Source organism: Cataglyphis hispanica, chromosome 4 (assembly GCF_021464435.1).
Source record: "Cataglyphis hispanica isolate Lineage 1 chromosome 4, ULB_Chis1_1.0, whole genome shotgun sequence".
In the NCBI taxonomy this organism is placed as follows: domain Eukaryota; kingdom Metazoa; phylum Arthropoda; class Insecta; order Hymenoptera; family Formicidae; genus Cataglyphis; species Cataglyphis hispanica.
Window position 1 is genome coordinate 4,927,206 of NC_065957.1, and position 24,349 is coordinate 4,951,554.

At 37.8% G+C, this 24,349-nt stretch overlaps 1 protein-coding gene across 8 annotated transcripts in view; it reads left to right on the forward strand.

The window, feature by feature from the left end:
• LOC126849345 (proton channel OtopLc) overlaps positions 1-8,771 on the forward strand; it is a 29,200-nt gene extending 20,429 nt beyond the window's left edge. For 7 of the 8 annotated variants that reach the window (XM_050591084.1, XM_050591081.1, XM_050591085.1 and 4 more), the window contains 7 exons: positions 565-904; positions 1,570-1,678; positions 1,771-1,931; positions 2,041-2,197; positions 2,297-2,808; positions 2,886-3,213; positions 3,371-8,771. In XM_050591084.1, the coding sequence (XP_050447041.1) occupies positions 565-904; positions 1,570-1,678; positions 1,771-1,931; positions 2,041-2,197; positions 2,297-2,808; positions 2,886-3,213; positions 3,371-4,065 (2,302 nt within the window). In that variant the 3' untranslated portion in view covers positions 4,066-8,771. Of the gene's footprint in view, positions 1-157; positions 359-564; positions 905-1,569; positions 1,679-1,770; positions 1,932-2,040; positions 2,198-2,296; positions 2,809-2,885; positions 3,214-3,370 lie in introns of all 8 variants that reach the window. The other variant, XM_050591088.1, reaches the window with a different exon arrangement.
• Positions 8,772-24,349: the final 15,578 nt, after the last annotated feature.

The following is a 24,349-nucleotide window of genomic DNA, read 5'->3' on the forward strand; positions in this document are numbered from 1 at the left end:
AGTTATTAATCGAAGTAGGACACGGTATAGATGACATGTAAAACATTTAGTAAAAAAGTTTCTTCAACAAGCATTATTTATTATTAAATTAATAAATAATTAAAAATATATAGCGTAACATTAATAATAATAAAATTTTAAACGGTGATTGTGCAAGATACAAAACTAGAAGTTTTTGCGCGATGAGAAGAACATCCGTTTAAAAAAATTATTTAAAGCATATTATTTCTCGTCGCGTGCAAATTTATTTTGCAACAACCATCATGGAAGTCGAAGTGGTACCATTCATCGACAATAACGTAAGCAGAAAAGATGTACCACGACGAAGTAGCAGAGTGCAAATTATTCAAAAAAAAGGGTGAGATCATTATTTAAAAGGAGATTATTATTTATTATAACAAACACGACAGAATTATTAAACAAGACTATTGCCTACTGATGCAACTGATTTTTAATGTATCACATAAACACTGACTCATGTGTCATATTTCGCATCATTACGAAATGGTAGCTATCATTTTTTTCTAAGTGCAAGAAAAGTTACAGGTAAACTTTTCATTTCAGAACATCGCTTTTCATCATCATGAGCTTCATCTATGCAAAACTGCTCGTAGTCGTGTGCATCACTTATGTGATAAGCGAAGTGGTGACGCATAAACTACCGCTCTATTATTACGAGGGATTCTTCACGTATCTATACGGCATGAGTATCCTGTTCCTGTTGTACGTCTTCTGCTTCCTCCTTCAAGAGAGCGCCTGTTGTGCAAGAGGAAGTGATACACCGCCACCGCCACCGAGGCCACCTAAAACTGGCTGGACCTCTAAGGAAGCTAAGGACAAGAATAAGAAGAAAGACAAGAAAGATAAGGATCAAAAACAGCCGAAGAGCAAAAAGGAAACACAGGTTTTTCTGAAAATTTTAGCTTTTTTTCAAAATATTAACAATAAATCAGCCAGAACAAATTAACAATTTTAATTAATGATCAATATTATATATTTTGTTTATTCAAAATACCGCTGCATCCTTTAACATCCAATTTATTATGCATTGTTTATTAAATAGTTTTTGTAAAGCCTTCTAAAATTTTGAGAAATTTTTTAAATAATTTATCGCGATGTAATTTCCTGAAAAAAAAAAGTTGTAAAATTATTTATAGCGGTTTATTTAATGTAAAGTGTTTACAGAATCATGACGCACCGCAACAGGTTACTAATTTCGTTTCTCGAGCGAGTTTCACGGCTGCGGCAATGGCATGTTACCCATGAAATGTATTTTAGTTAGCGCGTGGCACTTATGCGGATACTCTTGACGCTGACGTAATCATTGCTATCAATCGTATTTCGAGCGCGAAGACATAAATTTCTTTAGATCATATAAAAGAAGTCTAATCAGTTTATAATAATCAATTTAAAAAAGAAGATATTTAAACTTTATTATTTTTACGCGACATATCATATTTCTGTAAGCATTCTGTGCGCATATTTCTTTGTCAATGTAAAATCAATTAAATTCCGAGTTTAAAATCAAAATTTTGCAATTAAACATCTTATTATATCTCGTTTTCATAGGATGCAACTGATGTCGAAGCTGGTGTAGCTACACGAGTCCTACGAAAACGAAAAACTACGCAAAATGACCATAGTCATGGAAGTTTCTTCCTAAGAATTGGCGCAATAGGTAAGTCTGAAATTTTTGCTAATAAAAAAGTTCCTAAAAAACGATGCAAGAAATCTCAAATATCAATAAATTAATTAAACGTAATTTGTCAGCTTTCGGGTTGGGTACTATGGTATACAATGGTTTGGAATTCGGCGCCTTCTTTGAAGTGCCACCCACGTCACCTTGTTATCAGATATTACAAGGCGTCAATCCCGTATTGCAAATGATCTTCACCTTTATGCAAATGTATTTCATCTTCATGAATTCCCGAGTACGTATCCGTAATTTGAAATAAAAAAAAACACATGAATAGATATGAATAAAAAGAAGAAATTAAAAGAGCATACTGTACCGTTACGATATTCTATCTCTGTTTGCAGTTGAACATTCATCGCTTCAAAGTCATCGCTCGTTTCGGTCTCATGCACGTGGTTGCGACGAATCTCTGCGTATGGATACGCACGCTGGTTCTGGAGAGTCTCAAGGAGATCACTCAGTATCATAAAAAACTAGGCCAGGTTCAAGCAGGGATTCTTGGTAAGCAATCTATTTGCAGACTTTGTCGATTAAAGTCGCTTTGACGATTTAAGCACTTCTCGGCGATAACGTGTGCCAATAACATGCCAACATTTGCAGAGAGCATTAAGCAACACTCGATGCGAAACGCTGGAGCAATACTGGGTACCGAACCGCGTGACATGGCGCAATTACGAGAAGCTCCTCTCGTGGCCTCTACGAGGTCGACGACCATCGCGCCTCCTCATATCACGACTGGCACGACCGTGGCCGCTCTGGGCCGCGTGATGACAACAACGGCAAGATCGATCGCGGACGCGTTTACAACACCGACCGACATATCCACGAGCACTTGGAGCACGACAACTTCGTCAACGACGACACCGTCGACTACCACCTCGATACTGCCTAATCTGACCACTAGCGCGGCGACGACCCTGTCGACTATCCTGACTACATTTACACCATCAACTACTAGCACTTCCACTACTACCACCACAACGACTACCGAGAGGATCACCACTATTCCAACTACAACGAGTACCACCAGCACCACCACACCGTCTACTACCACATTATGGTCTCAGATTATGGAGTTCATGAATGTGCCGCAAGGCGATATGGATAATCAAGTTAGAATTACGTTTCATTATGTCTCTGAATATTAATATCGTTGACGCAGTGATTAAAACTCATCCGCCTCTTTTAGGTACCGCAGATCTTCGATGTGAGCAACTTGACAAACAATAGCGAATACTGGAGTCCGAATTTAGGTATCTACGCGGAGGCTTTGACAGAAGATGGAACAGTGTCCAACTCGTGTGGCCGCGTCAATATTATGGGAAGCATCGTTCAGGATGCAGCACCGTACTTGTTCCCATTTATAATCGAATACAGTTTGATCGGAGCGGCGGTGATTTATGTCATGTGGAAACATATCGGTCGACATCCGCGTTGGCCTCATCAAACCGAAGCGGATCTTGAACGTCGCCTGGAGGCCATGCTCTCTCGAAGAGCCGTCGCTCTTGCTCATGCAGGTATTGTTGCATTTTCTTTACAATGTTTTCGTTATGTTAATTTTGAATTTGCTGAATCACACATGCAAAGAATTTTTCTATTTCCGAAATGGCGTAAAAAATATGAATTTATCTTCTATCTATTTAAGAATCGAGTTTTAATATAAAGTATTATTAGGTCATACCAGAGTCGATTGTGTGGGAGCGAGCAAAGGGCTCTTCTTCGGACTGCTTCTTCTGGTTGGTTCCTTGATATGCCTGATTCTCTTCTTCGTATTGATTCATCACCCGGAGCTGGGTTTGCTCGCGATCTATCTCGCCGACGTGTCTCATTGCGTACTAATGGCGTTATCCATCATTGCCATAATCATCGGTTTCATCCGCGTGCAGAGTCTCAAGTTCAAAGCCGAGGAACAGAGCGATCTTAACGATATCCTCTTGCGCGTCTCAGCCTTCGGTCTCTTCATCTACGCCGTCTTCAGTGTGATTGCCGGCTCCCTGGCGGCCTTTACGCACGAACCAAATTTACTGGTGATGGTGACTGGATTGCTCTCGGTCGCCCAAGTAGTCCTCCAGATGCTGTTTATCGCCGATGTATCGCGCAGGCGTGTTCATTTGCCGGAGCACGATCGCAGCAAGCCTGGCAGGCAGGTTGTCACTTTCCTGCTGATCTGCAATGTAACTATGTGGGTGATCTATACCTTTGAGGCTCAGAAAGTCATCGCCAACCCGGTGCAGCTCGATTTCTACGGATTCCTGGCTTGGGCCATCGTGCAAAGGGTCACCCTGCCACTGTGCATCTTCCACAGATTCCACAGCGCCGTGACGCTCGCCGAAATCTGGAAGACCAGCTACAAGGCACGTCTGGAGTAGATGAGCGGGGAATCTCGTTACGGTCAATCGTCCGGAGCGGTCGTCAGTAGGAACAAAAGAGCGAGCGCAAGCTGGTCAGGATGCTCGACGACCTCAATCACATACATCGATTTCGGGTCTCAAAGAAAGGCAAAAGCTTGAAAAGGGAGAGAAGAAGATTGGTTGAGGAAGACGGCGGTAATACTGAAAAATGATGGATCAGCCGAAATAATCAAACATATAGCGTGTTTAACATGTCCGTTGCACGAAGAGACCTTCAGATGATATCCAAGTCGTTAATAATTGTTGAAAATTCCATGAATTCAAGTTGGAGAGATTTATCTCGTTGAAAATATCTTTATCGACAAAGATAGAAAGAGAGAGAGAGAGAGAGAGAGAGAGAGAGAGAGAGAGAGAGACATCTGAAGAGACACTTCAGTGATATGTTCAAAGTCGATCTGACATCCTCAAAGAGGAGTTTTCGTGTAAAGTGGAGCCAGATATGATCGTGTTGAACCGTAAACTGTTCCTTTATCTTCTGTTTTGTGTACAAGTTGTATTTCTTTCTTTTTATGTTATCTTAATATCAGTAGAGACGACGAGGAGAGGACCTGAACGATCGTGTCAATGATCTTGTTGATCAGACAGGCTTTTGCCGATTTCGACGCAAATGAAGCACAACAAAACAACAAAAATATTAGCGTTTCATGAAATACGATTGCATTTCCCTTTCACCGCGTTTCGCACCTTACACAATCTCTATACTGCCACCAAATTTTCTACTTTTATATGTATTATATGTATTGTATGTATTCCAGTATATGTATCTTCGCCGTATCTATCGCGTATCAATACTATAGACAATTCAGTTAATGCTCGCGAGAATTTAGATTGTTCCGATAATTGCACGACAATTTTCTTATTTCATTCAAAGATATATCGGATCGCTGTGATATATGCGTTTGTGAAAACTTGAGTCGGCATTGACGATGAATCTCTTTCTATTCGTACGTTAACGCAAAATGTTTATAACTAAATATTTAATATTTTATAAATCTCGATATTTTTATAAATCTTGATATTTAGCGGACGAAATTAGCTTTTAAGTTTACAATATTTAATTAACTTCTCTTATATTTATCTTACAAGACATTAATTGATTCGGAATTATAAGATCGTATTAAATCGATTAGCTGACTATCGAAAAGAACAAATTCGTTTTTGTACTTTATCGAAATAATTTCACACGATCATAAAATTAGCGAACGGATAACTTGATCTATTCAATATACCACGAATCATCCACGTGGCATCCCTTCATGGTCAAGTCTGAAGAAACTAGAGAGATTTTACATAGAATAAGGTAATTTCCTAGAGCTGTGTTTGCTTAACCAAAAGAAATTATTCGACGTTTTAATCTCGCGACAGATCCCTTTATTCTCTCGAGTCACTTGACAAGAAACGCGAGTGCTTCCTCGCGTTTACGAGCGCGCAATTAACGAGAGATCCATCCCTTCAAAAGGGATACGCATTTGAAAGATCTTTAATCATTGTTTCTCGTTGTGTGCTACAGAGTACAAAATTGTTTCTAAAACTTTTCGAATCCTTTTATCGATATACTTTATCAACAATCGCGCTCTTCGAATGAACGCGCCAACGACAACGCTATATCTTTGTCGTGTCTTTACCGCGAGCACGAAGAGGCACATTCAAAATATAATATTGAACGAAAAGTCAATGAAAAAGGAAAGATCGCGTATTCGAAGCCAAGACGAAGCGATTGTATATAGCAAATATTTCGTTTTCGACTCGAGGGAGAATATACTCGAGGAGTTTTCGAGGAAGAAATTACGCGCTATAATGCAGATTATGTGACTAAGACGTACGTAAGATAATGAAAGGGGAGTCAAGAATGTGACTTCGCAGCAAAAAGGCTTATTCACAGCGGAAAGCGATTCGTATGTGTTTATCCTTTCAACTATATTTTGGCACATACGGCGATACGATGTTCGCGAACGTCAAGGCTTTCCGTTGCGAATGGCTTAATTCTTTGAGGGGCGATGGTGCAGCTTATGTATGTACTTCACGCGAATATGTATAAGTCACAGTGTAATGTATTTAGGTGCCACGACTCTTTTGTGCGTTTCTATGTTGGTGCGATGTGGTTTAATTTGTGAACTACAGTGCCTAAGTTTCGCTCTAATAGTAGCTTCTCTCTTTCGGAGGTCCTGCACAAAATACGCTTTCTCGGCCCCTGAAAGAGTTAAGAAAGAGAATTTGAGGGTAGAAAATGAAGAACGGAGGAATAATTCGATATACGCGAATGGAGGAGCTCGCACACTACTTCACGAAATATAAGAGGTAATCATTATGATCATTATTGATTAGTATTTAAGCCTATCTCGAAGAGATATCGATCCTTCGCATTTACTTCGCTATTGATATCGTATGTAGATTGTTGAAAAGAAAACGTTTGTCGTATAGAGACTATACTTTGTGAATTCATCTACGAACCTTGTGAAAATACTCCCGTGTTCTAAAAAGAAAAACTCACGTTTTTCAAGTTTTATTCTATAAAATTTATTAAAATACAAATTTTATCGAATAAAATTTTTCCACAAAAGGAAAAAAACAATAATACACAAGGTATATTCGAAATCCCCTGACGGAAGTCCTAACTATACACCAGTCGACGTATTTAGCTTTCGAGTCTAAATATTTTAATTATTAGAGATAATATATATATATATATATATATATATATATATATATATATATATAAATAATAAGTAACGCGCGTGCGTGCGTTAAATGAAAGGAATGTTGTTGCACTGGAAGCTTATTAAAAAGCAGCCGTTAACGATCGATTATACATAATTATCATAATCCAAGGATGACATTATTAAAAAATAAATACGATATAAATATATATATATATATATATATATATATATATATATATACATATATATATAATAAAAACTTGTATTAATTTTATGCGCATAACTGTGTAAGAGGAGAGCGCGATATGTAAATAATAATAATAATAGTCATTCTTCGTCAGTAAATAATTATTCAACAAAGTGTCTGTGAAACGATTGACTTTATTGCCCAAATAGTGATGCAGATATTTGCGCTCAGATAGATTTTTAATTTCTCGCGCCATTGTTATTTTATGCTACAAGATATATAAGCTGATTTTTCCTATAATATATATTTATGATTTTAATTATAATATATACTTATATAATATATATTTATATGTATATTAATATAAAGAGAGATTACATGCTCTTACGAAACTTCAACAAATCAAAACAGCAATTTCATGCATTTTATAATCATTGCAGATTTAATCAGTGAAAATAACATAGATGAATCAGCTTATACACGTGAGAATAATAAGTTAATATTGTTGTTTTAAAGAGGAAAAGTAAAAAATATCTCATCACCAAACTGTAAGAGAAGAGAGTTTTTCTTGCAAAAATCTTTTCACCGACACTCTGTGCCACTGCAAATTTGGTCGCAATCATGTGATAGAAAGGATAAAGTCACAAGATGACAACATAGCGAAAGAGATCAATTGCGAGAATTAAATTAATTAACCAGGCACTGCCACACCGGACCAACAAAGCCGAAACGAATAATTGAAGGGATTCGGGGAGGAAAAGAGGAAAGATAACGCAGAAAGAGAACCAATAATCCTTTATCAATTTCCCATGAACAAAAAAGCTATAAAGAAAAGAGATATATGAAGCCGAGGTCCTTCCACGTTTAACGAATGCAAATGCGTAGCCCTCAATGTACGTGTGCGTGATAAGAGAAAAAACGCGAACGAGAGAGAGAGAGAGAGAGAGGTAAACAGAAGGGGAAAAAATGATACAATGCGAACTGTTTTTCTTCGGCAAACAACGTCTTTGTATACTCTATACCCGTGTTATAAGGAGAAAAAAAAAACCACAATTCTTGTATATGTACATCAATATCTCGATAGTAGCCGTAAGCCTAACTAGTGAGTCGCGGATTTGCGATAAGGCCAGAGAATCAAGATTTTAATTGCAAATAATTGCACTGTTTATTTTTTTATTTTTTTTATTTTTACTCGTAATCGACAGAATTATTTCTGCAAATTTAGAGCGCAAATGCCGTTTTTCATTTATTATATAAGTTTTTATTTACGTAAATAGTATTTATATATTTTATGTGTGTGTGTGTGTGTGTGTGTGTGTGTGTGAATATATAATAGATCGATACTATTTACTCAAATAAATAGTTTAATCTCATAAAAATATAGTGCGCCCAGATGTTTAAGTAATTTTCTTTCATAGCAATAACAGCACGTAACTTCATTTTATATAGCTCCAAGTCACGAATCTGCAAGAAATGAACGGAAAAAAAGACAGCAAGAATTTGCATATGTATGCGCGCCGGAAGCAAATCCGCGACACATTATTATTTAACATAATGTAGTGAGTTTTCGATGTCTTCGAATATAATTACAGTTTGTACACGTATACACACAGTTATACGCAACATACATACATACATACATATATACATATGCGCGCGCACAAATGACATCACTCACGGATTTACCAGAGATAGACACTATATCGAAGGAGGAAGCGAGGACAATGGCAGGCATAGAACGGAAGAAGTTAACGTTTCGTCAGCAGCAGGCGATAATGGCAGGCAAGACACAAAAAAAAAAAAAATAAAAGTATAAATTACATGTTGTGGTGTAAGCAGTTCTTCGAATGTCGAATAGCGACGAATACGTCTGTAAATTTTCGTAAATTCGCTCATTCACATCAATTCCTATTTTCATTGTATACCGTTAACAAAACCAGTTTCATTGTAACCCGAGTTGCATCGGCACGTCATTGCCGCATCATTTGTAACGATACATGATTATATTGGTTAATAAAAGTTATCTAGACGTATATGTAATGTGTTTTCTGCTTTATTGAAATTATTCGTTATATTTCCTTCTTTTGCTTCTCTATTCAAATTTATTACTATTTCAATTATAAGAAAAAGATAAAGATGTATGGAAAAAATTTATAAAAATTATTGGAATTATTTATACATGATGTCCGTGTGTCTTATCTGTTTGTGTAGACTTTTCTCACATGTGTGTGTGTTCAAATTTATATATTATTTAATATGTATATATAAATATGTAAATACTATTTACTACTATATAATATTTAATTACAGAAATTTTATATAATGCAATTTTATTATAATAGCAAAGAGAGAGAGAGAGAAAGAAATTTTCTTTTTAAATATTTTTTAATTTATAAGTTTTTATAGTTTACAAGTTTTAGAGTTATTTTCATTTTTGTAATTATGTAAATTGAAGTACATTTCTCCTCTGGCGTGCTTAAAATACAGATCAACTGTCAGTAAACGACATTCACGTAACGGATTCATGTATCTACTGCAGATACAAGTTTCCAAACACATCATTTTCATTTCATGCATTATTTTTCATGCAATTTACATATAAAAATTCAACATTAAAACATACTTAATTCAAAGATATTTATAATGAAAACATATTAATTCAGTCTAAACATTGATAAAAAGTACGAGGGCGTGTAATTCAATTGAATTTCACATTCACCACGCGAGATGGTGGTTGTTTCTACCCGCTCTCTCGGAAACGCAGCGATACAATTCCGCACTGCTTCATATATTGTCCGAGTTATCATTAACTTATTGCATTTAACATTTGTGCATACTAGGACGCTATCTAAGCTTGCACGCGAGAATCGCAATGCCGGTGCTTAGACCTCGTGTACGCCTTGCGAATAATCAGCCCGGTTAAAGTTATTAGGTCGGTTGTGAATTATTAATCGTTGCATTAATTATTTGGAGATCATATCGCGCTTAAGCCACCTGCGCGTATAAAGTATGTTAAGGACATCGTTCAATGGAAATCTAGCACGATTTTTTTGTCGCACGACACTTATAATACATCTGCGATGTAAACATTAATAAAAGCTTTTAATATGCTTTACTTGTGGGAGAATGCGAAAAGATTATTTTCACATAAAAAATTATTTTATTATATGCCGAAATAAAAATTTTTAATATGTAAGTAAAGTCTTTCTTGCTTTTCTAAAACTGTATCTAGATGCAAAAAAAAAAAACCATTAATGTTTGTAGTTATAGAAAAAGATAATTTGAGAAAGAGTGTAAATGTAATTATGTAAAAATCTGCTTACGTAATGTATTGCGAAATCGAATAAACCGGACGCGTGAATGAGGAACCATAATTAACGAAATACTCGAATGACAAGAGTAACGCAAAGGAGTGACGAGAAGACAGAAGGCGAGCAACGTTGAACGAGCGAAATTATAAACGAGGTGGAAAACGGCCGGGCCGAAAAAAAAAAAAGGTACACAAATGCATATGTATGGTGTAGGCGCGACGTCGCCAGAAGTGTTCGCTGGCTGGCTGACTGGCTGGCTGGCATTGTGAACGACCGGTAAACAATTAGTCGCGCCGTATGGCGATGAATCATTATTAAAGACGACGATGACGAGAGCCGACTGTCCTCAGGCACTCTGTCGTCCCGGTCATTCGTGGCGGGCCTGGTTAACATGCGACATTAATTTGCGTAAGGTGTGTTTTGGGGTGCTACTTGAAAAGGCAGCAGCGGATGTGGGTGCGCAATAGAAAGGAGATGACGTACCGAAAGCGGGGAAGAAGAAGGAGAAGAAGAAGAAGAAGAAGAGGAGCCCCGGCCCCGCGCAGGGGCCTCATTTGCCTTTCAATGCGCTGCTTCCCTTCGTCTTCTTCTCATTGTGCAACACGGCCATTGTCGAGGCTCCGTATACCATGTATTACCTGCACCTATCCGTATTCCTGTCGGCGTGGGTGGCGACCGCGCACGGCAGCCGCGTTAAAAGACCGATTCCTAAAACATGTTTCAGATACTCGTGACCTGTCCGTGCCTCGCATTTTCTCACGATAATCGCTGGAAGAATTATTCGTCTCCGGTGTTCGCCGCGACTATCGGGTGGAATCCGTGTTTAGCTAGGTTCGCTAGGTGAGACACGGGATTATCAATGACAAGAAACATCGGGTGAATGATTGTAGGAAATTGTAATAGTAAGAGAGAAATATTCAAGTCTGTGATATATTTGTAATCGTATAAGAGGATACCCCCTAAAAAAAATATTGCAAAGTATTTTCACTTTATCTTCTTAATTTCGTTGAATAAAAATAATATTTTGCTCGCCAGTAATTTTTTTTTTTTTTTTTTTCAAATTACGTATATTTCAATGCTGAGAAAATTTAACACATTTGCATTCTGCAAAATTCTCTTCTAATTCTTAACTACTCGCATTCCTCGTGAAGTATAGAGGCCATGCCTTCAGCTTGTTTAACTACGATCCATCATCGAGATAACGAGGCTACTGGGAATTCATCCCAAGTAATCCCGTGCTTGAAAGGCTGATAACATTCTACAACCGGGAGATTTCTCCTCATCAGTACGCGCGGTTGCGACGTCAAAAATCGCAAGTCTCTGGCGTGCTTCCGGATAGCCGACGGCTTTCCACTCTAGAGGCAACGTAATAGTCCGTATAATGGCGGTTGGATGGCGGGTGCGGGTGCGAGTCGATTCGACTCGACTCGACTCGACTCGAGGAAGCGAATCGACTCGGAGATGCCCCGGGCGGCTTGGCGCAGCCGCGCGAGGTGAGAGACCACAGGCTGTTTGTACCGCTTAAGCTAATGAGGCGTACAGATGGCGATATATTGTTGTGTGTGCGCCGTAAGGTGGACCGTAGGGTGCGACGAAGAGGAACGCGCGGGACGCACACACGCATACGCAATGCATACGACAATCCGGCGCAAGGTGGCTAGGAAAGGCGGACGCGGGTGCCGAGCGAAAGGGGTTGCCCTCGTTTGATCCGATGATCCTTATCTCGGCCAGCCGGTCGGTCTTGGCTACCGCCGCGCGATCACTATCTCGGTGCCCGATACGCACCCTCCTTTTAACCCGGTGTTACCTGTAAAACCTGCGAGAGCTCCAGTGCACACGCTCGTCTTTTTCGGCCCGACTTGGCGCAGATGCGCCAGGTCGCACTGCTTGCATACCGTCGCGTACAAGTCGATCCTTGCGCGATAATATGTTCGCCCCTGACTGATGTCCGGCCGTTCCCCGGTATATGAACGATAAGAGCGAGAGCTAAGATTTACCGCACGTTAGTAATGGCAGGGAAAGCTTTCAAACCGCTTCTCACTATCAATTCAAAATATACATCTCGTGCGTTATCTTTCATTATTCTTACAAAGAGGTAAACAAGTTTTTTTTTTTTTCTAAATAAATTTTTTAATGGAGACATTTTCCATTATTTCTTATGTAAAGATTAGAAAGACAAGGAATAAAAAGGAGAGCCAACTTATTAACTATTCACAATCCGTAACAAATGCGAAACGTGTCATTTCTAATACCTTCTTTTAGACTGCGCAGTGTTTCGTAAACTATTCGCGAAGAAAATTTTTTATCAAAAAAATTTTTACCGCGCGACAACGAAGATGCGTGCACGTATAAGAATACGAGTTGAAGAAGGCGGCTGATATCGCGGTGCGAAACGAGAGCAAGTTGGAACGAACAGTCGCGATTTCACACCGCGACCGTGATCCGTGATTTCACGGCAGCTGCTCGCGAGACAGGAAGTGAGACATCATACGTGCGCGCTGGCACTAACTTTCTTGCATAATGTGAAATCGGGAACGGAACACGCGTCTTGGCCGCTCGTCTTTAAGACCGACAATCGCCGATGAAAGAACAATGAAACGATGAATCGTTCTTGGCCAGCCGGCTCGACTGGCGCACAGAGTGCGCTCCAATTGACTCCTTCAAAAGGACAAAATTATTTCTTACAAAAAAAATAAAATATTTTTACGTAAAGATGGATCATAGAATCATATAGTAAGCAACAAGAAAATGGAGAGAATATATTCTCTTCTTTCTAATAAAAATGCGAAACAAAAATTTTGCTTTTCAATTATTGACCTAATACAAATACATGTATTAAAAAATTTGTTACTTTATTTTTAAATTGTTTTTATTTGAATATTTATTGAGATTGTAAATCACATCACAATAAAAGATAAAAGTTATACGAATTAATTTAAAATTTTTTAAAAATAATTATGTTTGTTGCGTGCATGCATATACGCCACAGATATATAACTCGTCGCAGGTAACTCAAAGGCGATAATAGCGCTTGTTGTTTGCACTTTTCTTCAAAGGGGAAAGGGCTTCCGCTCTCTTCTTTTAGGGGCGGAATAAGTGCATCCTTAATTACCTTCTAGCTCGGATCGATAAAAGGATAATAGGCGCATCTTCCCTCTATTTCCGCTCTCTCGTCTATATACGGGCCCAATTTTTTAATAGTCGTCATTACGGGCTTTCTCGACATAGACGAGCGCCAGGAGATGTAATCCGTGGGCATCAAAGTGGAACGTTTCGCGTTCGGTATAATGCAGACAGGATGCTAATTTGATTATTAGTCCGATTGCGGCAGTTATGAATCGCAAAACTACTAGATTGCGGTAATCACTATTTTCCGACAGCGCGCGCTTTCTTATCGCGGGAAACACCGAACGCCGTAATTACGAGCGTTTATCTATAAGAACAATATGTCGAATTCGAAGTTGCACGGGAAAATGAGATTCATGTTTCGAAGCCATGCGATCGAATTAATCGCTTTTTATTCGCTCTTTTCATCCGGCAATTTATGTATCGAGTGAAAATCTCTCTCGCATTGTCAGTCACAAAAAACATTTTCGCGAGCACGACGAATTTTTACAGACGCGGACAACAAGATCTAAATTTTTAATAATCTATCTAAAATATATAAGGGAAAGTAGGATAAAACTGGATATTTTTGTTTCTTCGTGCATGATAAGTTCTACTATCTTTGACAACTCGTGTTATTAGTTATAAATGTTATTATAGATGTTAGTAGTTATTGATTGATATCTTATTTTGAGATGAATCGTATCCACGTGCACACGATATTTGTTTCTTTGAAAAAAGTTCAAAATTTTCGGGCTAAAAAAGATCGATATCGAGGCACACAATCAAAATATATGTATAATGAAAAAAGAAAAAAACTGTTATCCTGACTTTGTCTTCCTACAAAAGTTGTTGAAAACAAAAACTATCACTCAAAAAATAAAACCATTTTTTGAAAAAAAAAACTTTTTAAACTCCTTAAAGTTGCAAAAATAAATAAAATAGTCGTGCAGCAATGTAGGACAAGAAGCTATCTTTATGTATGATTTTTATCAATAAAGTACATTCTTGTATTTTGATTAAATCTAGAAAATAAATCTAGATTTTGTAATTGCATGATGTTTTATATGTTTTTAAATAGATATCCGGTTTTACCCTATCGATAAGGCAAAACCAGATATTTTGACTTCTTCAAAAAATTTTATCCATGATAGCCAAATATTTTTTTAGCAACCAGCTTCATTTTCTCATAGTTTAAGGTTCACTAAAGATTACTAACGGTCAGCAAAATTTTTTTTTCACTCTCTGATTTTTTGTAAGAAGACAAATCCAAAAAAAAATACTCAGTTTTCCTCCTTATCCTCGAAAATATCCAAATACTCGCGCATATATCAACATAAATCTAACAAGAAACTGCATTGTGATATTTCTAAGACTGGCTTGCTGTCGGCCCGACGTAAATCCCGACGAGGCCTTTTTTTACAGGCGGCACGAAATAATGCAGGTGGATACATAAAGTAGGTGGACTGCACTTATCTGCAACCCCGTGCGACCATGGCAGCGTACTTACGTTAAATTACGGGTAGGCACACGTGCAAGTGCCATTAGTTTTCTCTCGTGCGTACGCCGCCATGACTGGGCAAGGCATTAGGCGTTTCATACGCGTTTATGCAAATATCTCTCTCGGCTTTAAGAGCGCCGCAACCACCGAGATTGTAAGTGTATTATATTCGCGGCGATAGCGCGAAAAATCGCAAATACGACAATCGCAAAAGATTCGATTACATTTGTTAACGGCACGAACGAATGTTTCTCCAACCTAATGGATCGTCTCCGTAGCTTTATACGTAAAAATAACTAGAATATAAAAATAAAAATATAAAGATATTGATTTTTGTAAAATATTCTTATCTAAAGAAAAAATATATAATTGAAAATATAATTTTTTCATAATTATCTTGATTTTTACCTTGATAATTATTTGTTTAGAGAGCAAATTGATTTTAAAGTATTTTAAAATGGCTTAGAATTTTTTTCTCTTCCAAAACATGATTTTATATCATCTGTCATTTTTTACAAAACTTTTATTAAAAGCAATTTTGTCACATTTTCTGCTATTCATATATCAATCACATATTGTCAATATGTTAACTGTATGATATTGTCAAATGGTTTAATTAGACAAACTTATATGCAGATTTTACAATTTTTTTTTTTACAATAACGTTAGAATATTGAAGAGATGGAAAAGTTGAGATATATCCACACTGTGAATGTATCTAACGTGCACTCACGGTTTCTCGCGAGTTCTCCGCGGATTATCGATCTTCTCACGGTTTCTCTTTTTGCGGTCTAAGGAAGAGAATCGTCGGTAGCCACGAGAGAGACAGATAGAACTCGTGAAACCGCGGCCGAAGATAGATGAGGGAGACCGATCGCTCAAGAGACAGGAGCGACGAGGAAAAGACTTCTCCGGAGGCGACGAGGGGGAGGGAAAGGATACAGAATCGAGAGAGGCAAACATTGAGAGAGAGAGAGAGAGAGAGAGAAGAAGAAGAAGAATTGAAAGAAGTTATGAAAATAAGGCGAAACCGGAAGGGGGCGTACGATATGCGCATGCGACGATCGACACGCAAGACAGGCGCTCTAATTTTAGATCTTGTCACTCTGACGCCAGCTGGCGTGCCCCTCCCCGCCTATTACACGCGTTTACGCACACACGCTGTAGCCGGCGAGCGAAGCGCACGCTGCGCTCCGTCCGGAGGCTCTCTCACACGCGCAGCACGACGCATATCCAACATGCACGTCACGATCGTGCACCGGCAGCCTCACGCACGGATGCGAAATGCGCGAGAGATGGATGCTTACCCGGCTATTACGCGCGACTCGATGATACGCACGATGTGCGTAAAAACCGCAGAATGACCTCGCGAACACCTCCTCTCCATATGTCCATCTGCGCGCCACCGACCGTTCCCGAACCGGGCTCATTTAATACGAATTCCCAGCGCGAAAAAAAAGAAAGGGAAAAGAGTAGACGAGTTTCACTAAATTTCTCTTTGTAAAATCGTATCTGGATAAAATGATATTTATCAATACGCATTTATTTTTTTATCAATATAAATTATAATAATAATAGACTCTCTTACTCGGAAGGTGGGCTTGAAAATCATCTATCATATCTAGACATTAATATGAGAAATTTATTAAAGAAATTATAGACGAAAGAAGTGAGAGGACAAGTAGGGGCTCCTGTCCTTCGATTCATGTGAAGCATTAATTCATCATAAGTCATTCCGCTCAAACATTAATTGCAAATCAAATAAGAAACTTGATATCTCCGAGCGCCGATGAAATAATTATGAAGATAACGGTAAGAGGAGAAAATGTGCGATTTTCATTTCTGAGACATTAAAATAATTACTATTATTACACATCACGTTGGATGGTCGTTGCCAACAAGAAGTCTCAGCTTGATCTAAAAGTCTGCGCAATTTACTGGTATATGCATATATTTTTTCTCGCCTGTCGCGAGGAAGTGCACGCGTGTCTATGATTGCCAGTTAAACACGCGGGTTTAATGTCATCCGTCTTACTGTGAGAAGTGCGTATCATGTGTTACAAGTATAATTCATTTTTTATAAACATCACATATTTTCATCATCTTAATATATATCAACAGTAATACAGCCTAATTTGAGATAATGATTAATATGTAAATAAAATATGAAAAAAAAGAAAAGAGAGAGATAATAATCATTATTATAAATGTATAAGCTAATATTTAATCAATGTATAATTACCGATTAAAATTTTCTTGTTAAATTTAATTGAATATTAGTTCGCTTTTTCTCTCTCCAAATCATTATACTCAACTGTCTAATATCTTGTCAAAATAAAAATTTTTTATTTCTTCTATAAAAAGTTAAACGTCTTCTCGTGTTCACTTATAGAAAACGCTATGCATAGCAAAACAGGTAGCCGCTTAAAGAATCTCGCAATTTACACCTAACGCATGCACCTGCCGCATCTATCGTCCAGACTTGGCAGGGCAAACTCAATCTTCCGTATCCGGGAAAGCGCGCCGAGTCCGTGCAAGGCTATTACGTAAATCGTAAACGTGAGGAGGTGGACGACGAAGAAGAAGACGAAGCGAGTCGTCGAAGAATAAGGCTGTAATTTCGCGAGGTGGCACCGCGCGATGCACGAGCTAGATCAGTTCGGTCTCTCGATAAATTGCGGACTGCATTGAACAAAGAAGAAATAACGAAAAGAGAGAGAGAGAGAGAGAGAGAGGGAGGGCATCGTATCCTTTTCTCCCAAGGTATATCTGACACAAGCGTTGTATGTAACGGGGCGCGCTGATGAGAGAACGGAGGGACGGATGATATCTTCGCTCTAAGAGTCTTCCGTGGCAATCGGGAATGGAAAGAAGGCGCACTCATTGGACCTTCACTTCCTCTCATTGTTCTCTATCGTCTCCTTTCCTTCGCGCTACCGCGGCGGCGCTTTCTCAGCTCGCCTTAATTCGCCCGGCCGTATTCAGGGAAGAGGAAGGAGGAAAAGAGAGGTGGGACTCGATGGTAACAGTGTAACATCCGATTAGCTCATTATGCGAAGATCGAGGTTGATAAATTCGACGCGTTGGCCGCTCGAAATACGCGGTTGCGAGCGATTCCGCTCTAGTCGCTTCGCGTTATGCTACCAACACGCTCTCTTCGCTTCCGACAGAAGAGATATTCCCCATGAGAGAATGGTTGTCGATTATTTCTCGTAGTGTAGCGGTACTGTCGCAACTACAAGGTGACGCTGATAATAAGCTTCCGGAGACATCATTCATCCCCAGGAACATACCACAAAAAGGATGGCGTTTTTATTAGTTAATTATACACACACACACACACACACAAGAAAGTTTGTATAAAATTTTCTAAAGTAAAATATTTTAATTGAAAATTAATATGTATTTTTAATTTGAGAGAATGTCAATTCTTATAACATAAGATAATCATATAATCATTATATAATCAGGGTTGGATAATAAGATAATAATTTATTAATTTAACTTTAACTAAGTTAATTTAGTTTAAGTAAATTTAGTTAATTTTGAGACAATTAAACTTAAATTTAACTTACTTAAGAAAAATGAACTTATCCAACCCTGCATATAATATATATATATATATATATATATATATATATATATATATATATATATCATAATATAAAATAATATAAAATATCTATCTATCAAATTCGCAGTTCCTGGATGTAGATACTATTATATAAATTACAAAAAAAAAAAAAAAATTAACGTTACGGGAACATACGTAGCTTTTTCCAAGTGAAAGTGAATTCTTTTTTGTTCGTACGATATTTCACAAAGTATCAAAGTCAGTAATTAATGTTGTATAAAGTTTTTATTGTATCCAACTCGTTAAAAGACAACAGGTGTATAGATATGCAAGTACGGTTGTTAACGATCCAAGGTTTTTCTGGTACGACCAGGTGTACACTCTCAAGTGGCAAAAACCAGGTGAGAATGAAGGCTGCGCGAGAAAGTTTGCAAAGGAAAAACAATCTGGCCAGATTGATTAATTACGACCAATGATTACATCAATTTATTCACATATCAATTTAATAATAATCGATATAACGATCTAGCTCGATATACCGAAAGAATTTATCATCGTTAATAGCTCTTTGCACTTGTGTACGTATGTGCGGCGTAATAAAAGTAACTCCTAGTCCCGCCTTCACAGTGCGAGGATTGAGAAAATAGGATGAAACGGGTTTCGCATATTCCTAGAAATCTCTCGGGCAACAATGAACGGCGCATCGATCCGCATTCTCAAGCCGTCCAGAACCGCCCATCGTTTAGAAAGTTTGTGCGGAAGAAAAAGGCCCCTCTGTACGATAGAAACGTCCGATTAGTTCAACGACGCGTAGATCGCGGCGATAAATTCGCGGTGCGGAGGATACGCCGCAGCTGGTTGTACGCGCGCGAATCGTACGATCGCGATCTCTCGCCGCCACTTTAACGGTAACATCTGGCCGCGGTTTCGGCGCTTAGCGGTCTCAAGGACCGCGCAGATATTTCGCTGATGCGGTGCGTGCGTCGGTAGGCAGGTATTCGGCAGGTGGTGACCTACCTGTCTGCCCGCGGGCCGGAAGCGGAGGTGGAGAGATTCAGTCCGGGGCTATACGTCATCGCCGAGTTATCCTTTATCGCGGGCTCAGCGAGAGAGTGAAATTACGGGCCTTCGGCATTATTTTTATGATTTCGGCGAGGCCGCGTACGATAGAAGCAACTGGCAGATAAGAAAGGTGCATGATCTTCGATCATAAATCACAATTGACCGGATAGGAGCGGTAAATCAACTTCTTCGTATTTTGTAACAAAATTCATCTGGCAAGTACGCGAAATAATAAACTCTCATATTTATAAATCTGCCGCTAGAGCGACATATTGTTTTAATTTTTAATTTTAACCGCGATAAATTATTGAATGCGTGACAAACATACGGTTATTCACATCGATAACGTGAAAGTCATAAGGCCTCTAATCTCCGGAGATTATCGTGTTACTTCCTGAAGATTATCTCCGGACTGGTAGTTTGCGAGGGGAAATGCGATGAGAAACACTCGGCAATTAACCATACTGCAGTCTTTTCGATTGTTTTCTTCACTATTTAGATGTAAAAACATTTAAAATTTTAATAACATCTTAATAACATGCTAAACTTTCTTTAGATAACGCTTTATGTTTTAAAACAACAATTTTATCCTATAAAAAATTTCAGAAATCTCTAATCAAAAATTAAATCTTTTTAAACTAATTCTACTAAATAATATTACAAGGAATAAACTTTCGCGAATATCGCAATATATTTACATTTGTTTTTTTTCAACAAGAACACTTTCCGCAATGAGACTTTTACGCAAAACAAAAAGAAAAAAACATCAAAAATAAAGATGCTGCGCAAAGTAATATTTTCTCTGTTTAAATCCCAGCGAGAATCCCGGGGATGAATAAAACCTCAGTTTAGTTTCATTTCTCAGCCGCAAGCATCTCTGATCAATTTTCCCCATGAATCTTCTATAAATCATCCTATCAGTAGTGAAACGTTATCGAGAAAATGGCTTGACACGCATCCTAGCGGCCGTACAACGTAATATTATACATCTTCTTTAAACCTTAAATCTTAAATTGGCCCGTATTTTCGAAACATTTGTGTAACGTAATAATTTGATATCGAAAACATGTGTAATAAAGTATTTCATTTGCTAAACTTCCAATAATACTGTCTAAAATTCACAAAAATTTCGCGTTAAATATCACCGACATCTCTTGCTTGTATTTAATGATTAGAAGCGAAAATTGCAGAGCTCTTAAAATTTGCATCTTTTCTTTCCCCTGCGTATCGTGCCTCAAGTTATTCAGCAAACACTGAGTTGCAATTCATTGGATTAAATTTTTATTGTCGCTTGCCTTGCGTATGTGACTTTTTTAACCCGTCCTGTCCAGCAGCACTATTTATCACAGTGCACGCAAGCTGCGCGATCAGCATAAATAACTACGATTGACGTAAGTGCGACGCAGCCGTTAAGACGTATTATTCAAAGCTACGTTTTTGCATCTCGACCGCCCGCGCGATATCGATTACAGCACGACAAAGTTATTTTGCAAAATCAATACAAAATATATTTCGCGCCTTCAATAATAACAATCGATATCAATAAGAATTAACATTTTACAAGACGTATGAGAATGTTGCGTGCGGACCAACAGGTCATTACAATGTTAGATGCATATTAAAGATCAAGCAATACGAGTATGAAATAAAAACAGGAATACCTGGTAACTGTCAAAAATATAACTGTCAAAACAAATTTTATTTATATTATTTATATTAGTCGTGTAACATAAAAATATATTTGAAAGAATCCTCTCCAAATACACGACAGAAAATTATAAGTAGACTCCTATCTCGAATCCGGTGGCGAATTACGAATCGTTTAAAGCGAATAACTGTACGATAGATCGAAAAATCACAGCTGCGAAGAAGACACGCACACATCGCACGCAGATATATGTATACGCAACCGCCTTGGCCGAAAAATACATTTATGGACAACACACGCGCGCAGACCCGCCGCGACTTATGGCGGTGGTGTTGCGTAATAACAACGTGGCTGGGCCACCACCACCGACAATTACCGGGCTTGACCAATTCGCAGATCAAACAGGATGCAAATCGATGGAATCGACGGAGCCAGCCGGGCGCGCGTGCAATTACCGGAACAGTGCCTCTCGTATACGGCGGCACGCACCGGATACGCGCGGCCGCGCGGAGGCGCCGCAATGAGAATTCATGAATTAAAGGCTCGCGCCGCGCCATGTGCCCCGAGGGCAAACTCGCCGTCTCCCAAGAATCCCGACGGTGTGGCCCACCTGTTTCGTGTCCACCCGTTCGGCCCATCCGCGTCCCCGCGTTACCGCTCCAGTTCGCACAGATGTTCGTTTGACTTCGACTCTCTGGGTTTCTCTGCCGCCGTTTAGCTTGCGCGCAGCCGTCTCTTTTTGTCTCTCTCATCGGTGCATTCTCCTCTCTTCATTATGGCCCAAGCGCCACCGAGAGTTGAGCGATTGAGAGAAAAGGAAAGCAAAAGAACAGAGAGGATGGAAGCAAAATTGATAGATGGATAAGAAATGAAATGGATGAGTATAAGCCGGTTACTTTTTTGATAGCAGATTCTCTCGTTGGTTTGAATTCGATTTTTCTTTAACAAAAATGTCGAAGGAGATCGTCATTTCTTGCAAGTTTCCAATTTTTTTCTATCAGGTACTTTTGTGACTACTAATTGTAAAGAACAATGGCTAAAATGGTCTATTTAAAAAGTGTAAGTTATACACATGTAATCTTACAAATCATTGAATACGATGGGAGCATTATCCGTGTAAACCCGTAAAATTGGTTAAATTTTGTCTTAAGGAATTGACTTCTTTAAGGAAAAATTTGTCCATTTCTCCACGGGTTTACACGAATAAAACTGCTCCAATAAAAAATTTTAATAAATCACTCTTAATAGTAATTTGGTTAGACAATTTTGTTCCAATTATTTGATTACTTGTAAGTAATTAAATAATTAATAATAATATTATATAATTTGCAAAACGCCTTTTCATTAATTGTTTAAAATTTAAAAATTATTAATGCCTTGAGACTTTTGATTTAAAAAAATCGTTTCCATAGTCGACTAGAGAATCTACTATGAAGGGAATATCAATTTTAAGACATTCTATATAATTATTAAAACATTTTAGCTGCTACAAGTGTAATATTTTTAAGAAAAAACTTATTTAACATAATAATTCGATAAGTAGAAACATATATTCGCGTTATATAAAGCATCGACTTCGTCAAATTTTTTCATAATTTATGATTTAAATTTTTTTAAATTTTCTTAAAGTAAAATTTATATTAAATTAACTAAACAATTATAATCATTATGAAAATCATATAAAACTCCTTTTATCAATCTATTAATTATTTAGAAATTAATAAACATTTTTATTTTTTCAATCTATACACACGTAGAAATTCGTCAGTCTATAGTTGTTGTCAAAATATATATCCTATCTAAAAATGCCGACGTAAGTTAACGCATGCGATTCTAATGTACCGATACGCGAATACGCAAGCGCGCACATCTGTCAAATACCAGGAATGATAGAGAGAGAGAGAGAGAGAGAGAGAGAGAGAGAGAGTAAAAGGTAATATACATTGTCCAGACAAATGTCTCCCTACGAATAGAAGGGTGGGGATAAATGCGTGTATAGCAGACGTTTGATAATTAAATGCAATCAAGCAACAACGACAACGACAGGATGTGACGTGAACTGATCCAGCATGGCTGCGCGGCTTTTTACGCGCCTATCTGTCGTTCTAATGTATAATTTGAAGGTGTTCGACGCGGTTGAACAAGCTAATCGCATGACGGATGCCGATCAGGAAACGCGACGGCGCGGCCTTCGATTTCCAGGATATTATTTCGAATCGCGGAAATCGTTATGTGCCACGATTGAGTCACGAACGATACTCAATGAAATCAGCGGGGAATACGCGATGTACGTGTAATTCCGCACTGATTCTATGTTCGATTATTTAAGAAATTTTTAGCCGAGCATGTTACGTTATGAAATTTCACAGATACAATTAGTATAAAATTGATAATATAAAATCTTTTGATAATACAAAATCGCACTGATTAAAAGTGGCATAAGATTTCAATTATACCTGATTCCATTTAAAAGAGTATTGAATCTCAAATGTTATAACATTTTTTGTAAATTATTTATATAGATTTATATTTATATAGATATGAATATATTTTCAAAATCTCCAAATAATATTTTTTTTTTTTAAGATAGAGAAAGACAGAAAGAAAGAATTAGAAAATGTTTTAAATATACTTTAAATGAATAAAAAAGAATATCATCAGTGAATTAACATTAATGTATATTTATTATAACATCATCTTATAGAATATTTTAAAAGAATATAAATAATATGTGTAAACATTTACTTTTTATGCAAATGGCATTGATTGCTTTAATCACGATATATCAATGATATATTAAATCGCCCCCAATAAACTGTCTTTCAAGAAAACGCTCATTGTCAGAACGAATCAACGTTATAATCGCATGTATGAAATAAGTTTGTATATAAGCAGTCAACTAAATTGAGACATGAAAGAAAGTCGATGATAGGTGAACATGTAAATAAACATGTTATTTGTCACTTTCGGTGTGATGTGCGATACCTAAACAACTGAAAGTTGTCAAAAAATATTAGTATATTTTGTTTTAATTTTTATCTGCATATATACCGAGTGTGAAGAAACCGAGCGATGCTCGCTCGAGCGTGCCTTTCTGGAGGAATTAGAAATTTGATAATGCGAGAATAATGGAAGAAAAATGCGTGAAGGATGCAAGAAAAAAAAAGATCCAAAACGTCAAGAAGATGCGAGGT